The 11496-nt window shown below is 59.7% G+C and overlaps 1 protein-coding gene across 1 annotated transcript in view; it reads right to left on the bottom strand.

Annotated features, from left to right (window-relative positions):
• Positions 1-853: 853 nt before the first annotated feature.
• Positions 854-11496, bottom strand: part of Xkr6 (XK related 6) — a 146684-nt gene continuing 136041 nt past the window's right edge. Inside the window, exons 2-3 of the mRNA XM_048330364.1 lie at positions 9225-9421; positions 854-2784 (exon numbers count right to left, since the gene is read on the bottom strand). Coding sequence (XP_048186321.1) covers positions 1820-2784; positions 9225-9421 — 1162 coding nt within the window. The 3' untranslated portion in view covers positions 854-1819. The remainder of the gene's footprint in view (positions 2785-9224; positions 9422-11496) is intronic.

The raw sequence follows: 11496 nt of genomic DNA, 5'->3' as shown, positions 1-11496 counted from the left end.
TTTTTTTTTGTGCCCAAGTAGATATACGATAGTATTGAAACAATGTCCCCAAACAGAAACAGTCCGCAAAGAAACAATATTCTGAGGAACAAAAACTTCACAAATGCTCACGCATCCTCACAACACCTCCCAGAAATTCCACTGGGTACAATGAGAACAGACACAGGAGAGTCAGCCCTCACCCAAACCTCGTGGGCTGGAAAACCCGGCTGCGCCGCTGGTAGCAACTCACTCTCGGGGAGGGAGGCTCCCCGTGGCAGACAAGGGGGTCCCCCTTCCCCTCCCCCCAGCCCCTCTAGCACCCCACCACCAGCCATCACAGCCTCAGAGTCCTTTTGTGTATTTCTGGCAAGACTTCGCAACAGGGACGCACACACATACATGTTCTATGGGTGGGCACACGCACACGCACACGCACACACACACACACACACACACACACAATCCAGATGCACCAAGGGAGCTGAATGAGTCTCAGCCAACCACAATGACAGAAGCACCAAACAGTCTTTGAAATGAGTTAGTTATTACAACTTGACTTTTTATATATGTGTATATATATATTTATATTCTAGCTTTCCTCTTTGTGTTATTTTTTTTTAATTTAAAAAAAAAAGCACAAATGAAAGATGAAGATTCTTTCCAGATCAGTTTAAGGCTTCCCACAAGATGGAAACAGGACCTTCCTTCCACAGACTCACACGTATCCCACACATACCATTCGCAGCCTTAAAGTGATGGAAGAGATTGTTGCCAGTCACAGATTAAGTATTGTGCCTTTAGATAGATGTCTTTCTTTTTGCTACTATGCTGAGTTTTATTATTACTGGTTCTCTTGGATGGCGTGTATGGAAATCTCCTTTGACTCGTTTTCAGAATTTACCAAATTACGAGGGTACCTTTTTGTGTGTGTTCTGTTTCGCCTTTCAAGAGGAATCGAAAGCGATTCTTGCTAGGTAAATGCTAAAATGGCACATAGTCAGCCTTCAAGTAGCTTTTCCAGCCATTTGAGATCCAAACAGCCCTTTAGCTCCTAGAAGGCTCTGTGAAGTGGGGGTAGACCGGGAGAGGAGGAGAGAAATCCAATGGAGGAGGGGTTGCTATGCCTTTGTTTTTAGCAATTGGTTTTCTTCGACACAAATAATCAGATTGGGAGAATGATTGCTTTGTATCGTCTCTGTTGGTTGGTTTGATTTTTGTTTCCTTGGTGGATTTGTTTCATTTGATTATTTAATTTTCTCTCGTCTGGTACAAATGTCACCAGAGAGCTTTGCATGAGAAAATATGACAGTACTTAATGAAACTCAGCACCTAAGGGCGTAAGGCAGTTGAAGGTTTTATTTGTTTGTGTTTGTTTGTTTGTTTTGTTTTGTTTTGTTTTGTTCTTTCAATCAGCACCAATCCCATAAATAATCTACACGTGGTGTAAGGTATAAAATTGTGTTGTTGTTGTTGTTGTTTTCTGATGGGGAGGAGACAATGCTTTCTCCACCCCATGATTCATAGTGTGGGATTTTGTTTTTCAATACTGTTTCTTATGTATAGAAAACAAAAGAAAGGTTTTTGTTCTTAGTTATAAAACATAGAGAATATCTTTGTATACATACAGCGACTGGAAAGAAAGCTTATCTGAAGGGGATGTGAATTATTGATTTGTTTCTCAGTGTTGTTGTTGTGGGTGTTGGTGGTGGTGGTGGTAGTGGTGGGGGAGGTGGCGGTGGAGGTTCTGTGTGTCGGGAAAGGGAGGGTTGTATTTCTTGCAAGCGGCATTGACTGCAACCAAACTTAAGGTCTCCGTCTCAGCTCGGGTCACGAGGCTCTACAGCGAAGACTCGTACTGCAGCAGCTCATAGAGGAGCGGCCCGTCTCGGTAGCGAATGCCCACTGCCGTCGGGGTGACATACTGCAGGATGTTAATAGTCCTCCTCAGCCTCCTGTCTACAAAGTGAGCGTCCCAGGCTGGGTACCGCTTCCTTGGCATGTCAATCTTAATGAGGGGCCCCTCCGGGTGGAGAGGACGCCCCGTCGGGGTCGACGGCCCCGTGGGTCTCACTTGGAACACGGGCAAGCAAGTGTCGGCCATGAGGTCCTCCTGTTGTCCCGGCACGGCTCTGGTGGGCGTGACCTGGGTCCCCCGGTACCCAGGGGCCTGAGGAGCCATGGGCTCAACGTCGGGGGGCAGAGGGATGCCCCAGAGCAGCTCGGCACAACAGGAGCTGGCAAAGACCTTAGCCCGAGGCCCCATGGGGTGCAGCACGCCATAGTATAAGAGCATCAGCACGATCCCAGCCACAAAGCTAACAAAGACACAGCACAGTGCGGGCACCGCGTACGAGTCAGTGCTCTCCGGGTTTCTGTAAAAATACCAAAGGAATGTCAAGGCCGCGTTCTCGGTCAAGACTATCGTATAGTATGCAAACATTCGGTATCGAGTCCGCCCTTCCTTGACGTTAAACCAGCAGAAAATGTACACGATCCCTACCACCATGTTGAAGAGGATCTCCTCCCACTTGGACATGCAGAAGTCTGTCCCGCCATGGATGATCCAGAAGGCCATGGCGCACCAGTGCACCACCACGAAGATCCCAAAGTAGAGCTGGAAGATGGAGGCAAAGAGGGCAAAAGAGATCACCCGGGACGAGATGGTGAAGAGGCGCCAGAAGAGGTGGAGGAGGGCCCCGCGGTAGCTCATGCTCCTCTTGTCGTCCCTGGAGTCCCGCAGCAGCTTGTGATAGGACGCTAGCACCCAAGCCAGGGACATCAGAGAGGTCACAGAGGAGACACCTGCCGGAAAGACACAAACCCACACGGTCAAAACCGGGGACGCCCGCGCACGGGCTGCCGGCGGAGGAGAGGCCCACGCACACTGCCATCTAAAGAAGGAGGGAGAAAGAAACACAGAGTCAGGCACCGGACGCAGTCCCAACTGCCCCCTACCCTGACAGCCCTGTCCGGGAGTTGGCAGGGCTCTGGGCTCCGCGGTGACGTGGAGCCACTGGATTTGGGCTGGCGTGAGAGTTGGGGTGACCTCTGGGGCGGGCTGCCCGCCCCCCACATGCCCCGCCTCGGGGGCCTCTGTGGCATGCAAACGTGGGGCTTCTGCGTGGGTGTCCCTCCCCCCGGCGGCCTGTACGTGGAAAGGCCCTGGCCCGAGACACTCCTCGACGGCTGTCCTCCGCAAGGCTGGCGGAGCCACTCTCATCCCCGCTCTCGTTCTTTTGGGGGGGAGGGCCTCCCAAAGCCCTTCCCTAAACTGTCTTTCCGTTGGCTTCTCCCTCGTCCGCCACAGAAGGCCATCTCGGGCTGTCCTGCCCATCCGACCAGCCAAATCCGGCAGAGCAGCTTTGTTCCGAACCCCACCCTCCTGGGATGCGGCACCCGGTGAGAGAGGAACCAGGAACCTCGGCTGAGCTCCCCTGGGGCCTCCACCCTGCCCGTGGCCAAGCCCGGCTCCCCCTCCCCCTCCCCCTCCCCCTCCCCCCCCCCACCATCCTCAGCTCCTCCCGCAGAGCCCCAGCCTGTCTTCCCAGGGCACTTCTGTGGGTCCCGTTGCCTAAGATTCAGAAGCAAGTACGAGAGCAATGTCGTCCGTGGACTATCTTCCTACCAGACTTCGCGCCGTCCCGCGAGTGCAGCTTCTCTGCCACACCCTTCCCCCGCGGAAACCACGCTACACATTCACATATTTTTTTTTCTCTCAAATACAAGTTTGGATCCAGGAGCCTTACACATCCGATACACCATCTGCCTCATCTCCTGCCTACCTTTCCCTGGGGATCCTGCCCCATTCCCTACCGTGATCCACCCCCCCCCCCCCCAGTCCCAGCGTCCTCACTCCCCGCCCTATCTTCTTCTTCTTCTTCCTGCACCTGAAGTCTAAGCTCAGAGCCATCTGGTGTGATAACAAATCAACATGCTGGCGTATGCACAGAAAACACCTGGACGGTTGGCTGGCACAATGAGCGTGTGTGTGTGTGTGTGTGTGTGTGTGTGTGTGTGTCCCCTGAGGCTTGAATTCAGGGCCTGGGCGCTGTTCCTGAGCCTCTTTGGGCTCAAGTCTAGCGCTCGACCACTTGAGCCACAGTGCGCCCTCCAGCTTTTAATTTTTTTTTCTGCGTAATTTGTTGGAAATAAGAGTCCCAGGGACTTTCCCGCCCAGACCGGCTCCAAATCACGATCCTCAGACCTCAGCCTCCTGAGTAGCTGGGGTCGCAGGCGTGAGCCACCGGCGCCACACAGGAGAGATGAGACGTGACCACAGTTTCCCCGTGGAAACCAACCAGACCCTCTCTCCTGAGCAGCCACGGGGAGTGTCCTCCCACTTGTCTGGGAAGTACCTGTCCCGCCCTGCCGTCCACCCTCACAAGGCATCGCCCCGTCTCTCAGGGCATCGCCCCGTCTGTCGGCCCCGTAGGCCCAGGGCTTGGAACGGGCGGAGGCAGGAAAAGGTTTCCGGAGGAAGGGAACGTGCGGCCCCATCTCAGCAGGCTAGCCCGCCAGGGCAGGGGCATTTGGAGCAAGTGCCCTGCGTGAAGCGTCCCCATCTCACCCGCAGGCTCCGCGACGAGAAGAGGAGCTTTCACGCGCGCTCTCCTTGCTGGGTGACCTGGGCCATGCCTTCCTCTCTGTGCTTCAGCCCCCGCCACCTCCGATGAGAGGCCCTGGAGCGCCTGCCACGTGCTGGGCGCAGAACATCACCAGGTCCTCCCGGATCGCCTTCCTGAGAGCGCCGGGCCTCGGGAAGACGCGTGCGCTCAGGGGCCCGCCGAGCAGGGCCGGGCTGCCGTACCGCCGCTCCCGTCGGGGTTCGGGTCCCTGGCAGGCCTCCAGGGTTCCCAGGGTGCAAGGGAGCCCCGGAGGAGGCTCCACTGGGGCGCGCTGGCTTCTGAGGACAGAGAAGTCTCAGAAGATCCAGGGAGCAGGCGCCATGGCGGGTAGGCGGGGCCCTGGGCCTGATGATGGAGCTCACATGGGCTGGAGAGGCGGGGCCCTGGGCTGGATGACGGAGCTCACACAGTCTGGAGAGGCGGGGCCCTGGGCTGGATGACGGAGTTCACACAGCGCCATGGTGGAGAGGCAGGGCCCTGGGCCTGATGATGGAGCTCACATGGGCTGGAGAGGCGGGGCCCTAGGGTGGATGACGGAGCTCACACAATGCCATGGTGGAGAGGTGGGGCCCTGGGCTTGATGATGGAGCTCACACGGGCTGGCGAGGCGGGGCCCTGGGCCTGATGATGGAGCTCACCCAGGCTGGAGAGGCGGGGCCCTGGGCTGGATGACGGAGCTCACACAGTCCCATGGTGGGTAGGCAGGGCCCTGGGCTTGATGATGGAGCTCACACAGTGCCATGGTGGGAAGGCAGGGCCCTGGGCTTGATGATGGAGCTCACACGGGCTGGAGAGGCGGGGCCCTGGGCCTGATGATGGAGCTCACATGGGCTGGAGAGGCAGGGCCCTGGGCTGGATGACGGAGCTCACACAGTGCCATGGTGGAAAGGCGGGGCCCTGGGCTGGATTCCGGAGCTCACACAGGCTGGAGAGGCGGGGCCCTGGGCTTGATGATGGAGCTCACACAGGCTGGAGAGGCGGGGCCCTGGGCTTGATGATGGAGCTCACACAGGCTAGAGAGGCGGGGCCCTGGGCTTGATGATGGAGCTCACACAGGCTGGAGAGGCCGGGCCCTGGGCTCCATCCCAGAGCTCACACAGGCTGGAGAGGCGGGGCCCTGGGCTGGATCCCGGAGTTCACACAGTGCCATGGTGGAAAGGCGGGGCCCTGGGCTACATGATGAAGCTCACACAGGTTGTCCTCCAGCCTCCCTTTCCGTCGAGTGTTAAACTAATGTGTTGGACACCATAACTTCCGAAAGCCTGGTGCTGACAGAGCACCTGTGACGTCCTGTGTGAGGCTGGTGGACGCTGCCCCCCCACCCTCGGGAGGCTGGACAGGTGGACGTGGCCTCCCGTGAGGCTGGACTCTGGCTCTCACTGTTAAACCTCAGGCTTTGTCAGAAGTTTCAAGGTCACAGTGATGACAGGGTTGCGTGTTGTCATTGATCCACACTGGCCGTCCGTATCTCTGAAGCCTTTTTATCGCTGGGGTCAGAATACAACGGCCAGGCAGAAGGATGGGACTTTCTGCACTTGCCGTTTTACTGTCCAACGTCTTCTTGGAATGAGCTCCTATTCACCCGCCAAGGTTCTTTTCTGTGGCACCCACAAAACAGTTACCCGCCCTCTGTGCCCCCCAAAGCACCTGTACATATGCCTATCACAAAATCAAAAACACAGAGCATTTGACTCTGAGCTCTTAAGGGCCTGTGTCTTTGCAAAGACCCACCACGCTGGGTCCTTTGCTTCCTGGGACCAATGAGGCTTTTTCTACCTCAGGGCCTTTGAACAGGCTGTTTATCCCCATCATTTGGAAGACAGGTTCTGTACCTCCATCCTCATCTATTACACTCAGCTCCAACGGCAGCTTTCTGGAGAGGCTTTCTCTGACCTCTGCTTGAAGTGGGGGGGGGGGCACTGGGCCCCAAGCACCCTCGGTCAGCGTTAGCCTCAGCCGCGTGAGCACTTGCACCAAAGCATCCCGCCCCATGCCTGTCTAGATGTTTTGGTGTTGTGTCCCCAGAAAGAACGGAAGATTCGAGAAGTTGAGAACCACACCTGCCCTTTGCCAGTCTTCCTCTGGACACAGGAGGGCACCGAGGCTGACTCCTCCGTGCAGAAGGAAGGGCTGACCATGCCAGGCACCCACCGCTCGCACGGGTGTGCGGGCTCTCAGGCCACCCAAAGCAGTGCCATTCCCACGTGACAGGTCAGGGCACACAGCTAGGGCATGCGCTTCCCCACGCCTTGCGGTCCCGGAAGGACCTGCTGTCCCTGCCTTGACCACCCCACCAGAACGGTCTCCAAACCAGCCCCCATGCAGAGCACCAGAAACCTGAACCCAGGACCTCAGGGGGCGCAGGCGCACTGTCTGTCTGAGGGACGCGTGGCGCGTCAGAGTGGCGTGCTCCCTCCGTGTCTGAGGACATCCGGTTGACGGGTCCATCGCTGCAATTCCTATTTTCCCACTGGGATCTGCATGTGTGGGAACACTAGACACGAAATCCCTCTTGCAGGCTGAGGAGTGGCTCGGTAACCCAGAGGGTGGAGGGAGGGTCGGGTGGAGATGCTGGCAAGATGGATGGAAAAGTCAGCAGGAAAAAGATGGCGGTAGTGTTGGTGATCTTTCCAACTGCCGATGGCCCTAATGGCACAGGCAGGCAGGCAGAGACACTGTGAGGCCCACCGAGGAGACAGAGCTAACCCACAGCCCAATTCAGCATGCAGTAGATCCACGAGAAAAGCAGCACCACCAAGGAAAGGACAGCCAGACACCACAGGAAGACCGCCAGAGCCTGGGGGTGACACAGCCCAGGAAGCCCGAAGGTGCACTGGCCAGAGGGAGCCAGGACCGGCAGGGTGGACCCCTGCCCCCCGCCGCCTGCTGACCCCGATCACACAGCTCCGTGAGCCTCTGAAACCAGGCCCGGTGGGCCGGATGACACGGGCAACTTCTCTGCCTGGAACACTCCCAGTGATCACAAACTCATCACCGCCTGGCTAGTCCATTCCTCGCGAGCGGGAACATCGCCTGCTGTTGAGTTGCCAGCTGTCTGCCTGCAGCTGGCTCTGACCTTTAGAATGACATCCCTGCAGATGTTGGGGTTCACCTGTCCCAAGTCTGCCCAGACTAAAGACCCTGTGTTCCCCTTCCTCCCACCTCGAGTCACCATTTCTGGTCTCTTCTCATCCTGGACTCTCCTCTGCTGGGACCCCATCCCTTGGCACATGCTCAGAGCAGCACCGCCATAGCACTTGGAGCCGAGCTGGCCATCAGATCCATGGTTCTAAGCTCAGCCTGGACCAGGCAGCCTTGCAAGACCTTCCCAGAGAAGACCAGCCAGGGGTGTTCTAGAGCCTTCTATCTCCCACAAACCGCAGTGCATAGGATGTGTTCTGGGGCTCCCGAGGCTACCTGGAGTCTACCCACGGCCCCCAGGGGCCAGAGCAGCATTGCGCCAGCACGGGGCCCCCCGGATCTAACGGCCGAGCCACCCCTTCAGCCCGTGCAGCAGGAGGGGCTTCTACAGGCTGGATGCAGAAACACCACAGCTTAAAGACTCTACAACAGGAGTGAGTGCCTTTTAACACCATGCTGGGCTGTGCTTGCTTTCGTTTTCTGCGCTGGTGCCAGGGCTTGAATTCAGAACCTGGGTGCTATCCCTTAGCTTGTTGGCTCAAGGCTGATCCTCTGCCACTTGAGCCACGGCTCCCCCTCCAGCTTTTTGTTGGCCAGAGGTCAGAGTCTTAGGGACGTTCCCGCCCTGGCTGGCTTTGAACCTCCATCCTCAGATCTCCATCTCCCGAGTAGCCAGGCTGACGGGCGTGAGCCACCAACGCTGGGCTTATGCTGCGTTTTAGTCACACACTCTGCTGCCTCTAAGCCTGGGCTGCTACTCCCACAGAAGTGCAAACCCTGGGTGGAGGCGCGAGCGAGGAAGGGCCGCCAGACAGGCCCACCCCAGGGCTCTGCTCTACGGGGCCCAGGAGACCTGGCTCCCCCGGCTTGCAGTGCGGGTCGCACTGCCCTAGGCCGGACACCCGGAGGGCTGAGGGGCCGGGAGGGGTGGTGCCCGTGGAGGTGGCCCCCCCGAGAGACAGCCGGGCAGCGAGGGGCGGGGCGTGGGGGGTGGGGCCATGCCAGGGGCGGAGCTTTGTCTGGGTGTGGCCTGGGCTGATGGGGGGCTCTGATGGGGCGGGGCCTGTGCGAGGCGGGGTCTGTCCGGGGGTGGGGCCTGTGCTGGGCGGAGCCGGGCCGGAACCTCACGGGGCATGGTCTGGTGGAAGCCGGTGCCTGCACGGGGCGTGGTCTGTCTGGGGGCGTGGCCTCGAGGGGCGGGGTGGGGCCGGGGCCAGCGCGGGGCGCAGCCTGTCCAGGGGCGGGGCCCTCAGGGACGTGGTCTGGCCGGGGGCGGGGCCTCGTGGGGCGTGGCGCGGTCTGGCCGGGGGCGGGGCCCTCAGGGACGTGGTCTGTCCGGGGGCGGGGCCTCTCGGGACGGGGCTGGGCGGGGCGCGGTCTGTCCGGGGGCGGGGCCTCGCGGGGCGGGGCGCGGTCTGGCCGGGGGCGGGGCCTCGCGGGCGGGGCGGGGCGGGGCGGGGCGGGGCCGGCACTCACAGGGCAGCGTCTCGGCGCTGTTCTTCTGGATCATTATGCAGAGCTGTAGCACCAGTTGCGGGGCGCTCTCCAGAAAGGTCTCCAGGAGGCGCAGCATGTTCACGTCTGCATATTCGTACATCATAGCCCAGTAGAAGCGTCGCTGGTGTTCCTTCTGCCGCTGGCTCTGAATCCCCAGGTACATGGTGCGGATATACCTGCCGGAGACACAGAGCAGGACACAGAGGCGTCGGTGACTGGGGCTGCGGGGGACCCCGGCCGAACCCCGAAAGCCCAACCCACCGGGAGTCAGGGGCAGCCCGCCAGCCCTCGGAGGTGCTGAGGTTCCAGGGGCCTAGGTGGGGCTTTGTGACCTCTTGGCCCAAGGGCCCCACGCTGAGCATGGGGTTCGGGTCACAGGAGGAACCTGGCCCAGCCCTAATCCAGGCTCCCCACCCTGGCCTTCAGCTGCTCATCTGGAGAGAGAAAGACTAGGGCCAGGACCCGCCCCCCCCCCCCCCCCCCGCCATGGAGGGTAGGCAGGTGGGGTGTCCTCAGGTTCAGAGTCCCAGGGAGAAGACTCCAGCTGCTGTAGACAGGTGTAAGGTCACTGCCTGGTCGGCCACACCTATGGGGCTGGCAGGTAGGTGTAATCCCCAGGTGTGTCAGACACAGATCCGCTGGGGCCCAGGAAGGTCACCTGGCTCTACAGGTGCCCAGAGGTGACCGGAGGAGAGAGTAGGGTGGACCCCGGCCACTGTCACCCCTGCTACACCAAAGAGAACGGAAGCCTGCAGGGCAGCCTTTGCTCCTTGACGATCAGGAGTTCCCAGAGCCTCGGCCAGACCCCAGGCTCCCTGGGAGGGACAATGTGTGCAGAAGGCCGGTGGAGGCGGAGCACCCGGGCGGGGTCCTGTGGACCGCGGCACCGCAGGGTATTCCACCGAGGCCTCCAATGTGAGTGGGGGGAGCTGGCAGCGGGATGGCGTTCACAGTTAGCTTCCACCCTGAGTGAGCCTTTCATCTGAACTTTCTGGAACTGGGTCTCAAAGCCCCAGGCAAGAGGAAGAGCCACCATACCACCTAAACCCAACCGCAGCCTCCAAGATAGAGCCAGTTTGGTGTAGGCAGGGTCTCCTCAAGACACAAGGAAAGTAAGGCTTTGTGGGCCTGGTTACGGTCAAGAATGAGAACAGTGCCAACTGGAGAGGCTGGGCATCCCCCAGGAGAGCTTGCTGTGCACGCACTGCCGGCCTGCCTAAGTGCCCTGGCCGAAGCTCAAGCATGCAGCATATGGTCAAGGGCCACTTGAACAGTCCTCCTGCCCTGCCCTCCCCCCTTCCCCCTGCATCTTCCCCCTTCTTTACACAGCAGCAGTGCTCTCTGAAGACCCTACGTGTGACCACGCCGCTCCCCCTGTGCCGCGCCCGTAACTTCCCACGTGCTCACAGCCTCCGTCCTCTCCTCCCGGGCCTCTCACATGAGCTGCAGAGTGTGGCCCCGGGCTGGTGGCTTCCTGCCACAGCAGAGTGCCCAGGGCAATGCCTGGCTCGCCCACCGCCCATCAGAAGGAACGAGTGGACGGGGAGGCCTTCCCTCCAGGACCGAGGAGCCCTGTGACGCGACAGCACCATCACAGTGTGTTCGAGGCTGGCAGCAGACTTGTGGGCTGCAGGACAACATGAGTCCGTGAGAGGGGTTTTGTGACCCCCCCGGGGAAGGGGCAGGTGGGGGTCTTGACTGAGGACCTCATGCGTGGACACACGTGCTTTAGAAACCACAATCTGAAAGCATGAGTTGTAAGGTTGCAAAGGGATGCTCCTGCCCTGGTCCCAACTGCAAATGGTGGCCCTCACTCGAGTGCCAGTCACGTGCTGAGTCCCTCGATTGATGAGACTTCCAGGACCCTCAAGGTACCCAGACATGTGCCCACCAGGCCGTGGGTGCCAACAGCAAACCCCCACTTGACACCCAGAGAATCACATGTTGGCTTCCTCTGGAGAGTCCTGAGAGTCCGAGGGGGGCCTGGGGTTTGTGCCGTGAGGGGCTCCCCCAGGCACACGAGGGCAGACGCCCCGCTTCTCTCCACGAGCCCCCTGCAGGGAGCAGACACGCCGCCCACAGCCCTGCCGCGAGCTGGCTGGGCGCCAGCTCCCGGGGGTCCCCCCATGCCCGTGCGGCAGGGTGGTTATCGCCCTTTCACACACAGCAACTGGGGTGTGCAGGAGGGCTGAGCACTGGATTCCAGGTCTCGTGCAGATTCTGCCCGTCGCGGGCTAGGGGGCCTCACGCT

Source organism: Perognathus longimembris, chromosome 21 (assembly GCF_023159225.1).
Source record: "Perognathus longimembris pacificus isolate PPM17 chromosome 21, ASM2315922v1, whole genome shotgun sequence".
Classification (NCBI taxonomy): Eukaryota; Metazoa; Chordata; class Mammalia; order Rodentia; family Heteromyidae; genus Perognathus; species Perognathus longimembris.
The sequence above is the reverse complement of the archived record's forward strand: the minus strand, read 5'-3'. Positions and strand labels throughout refer to the sequence as shown.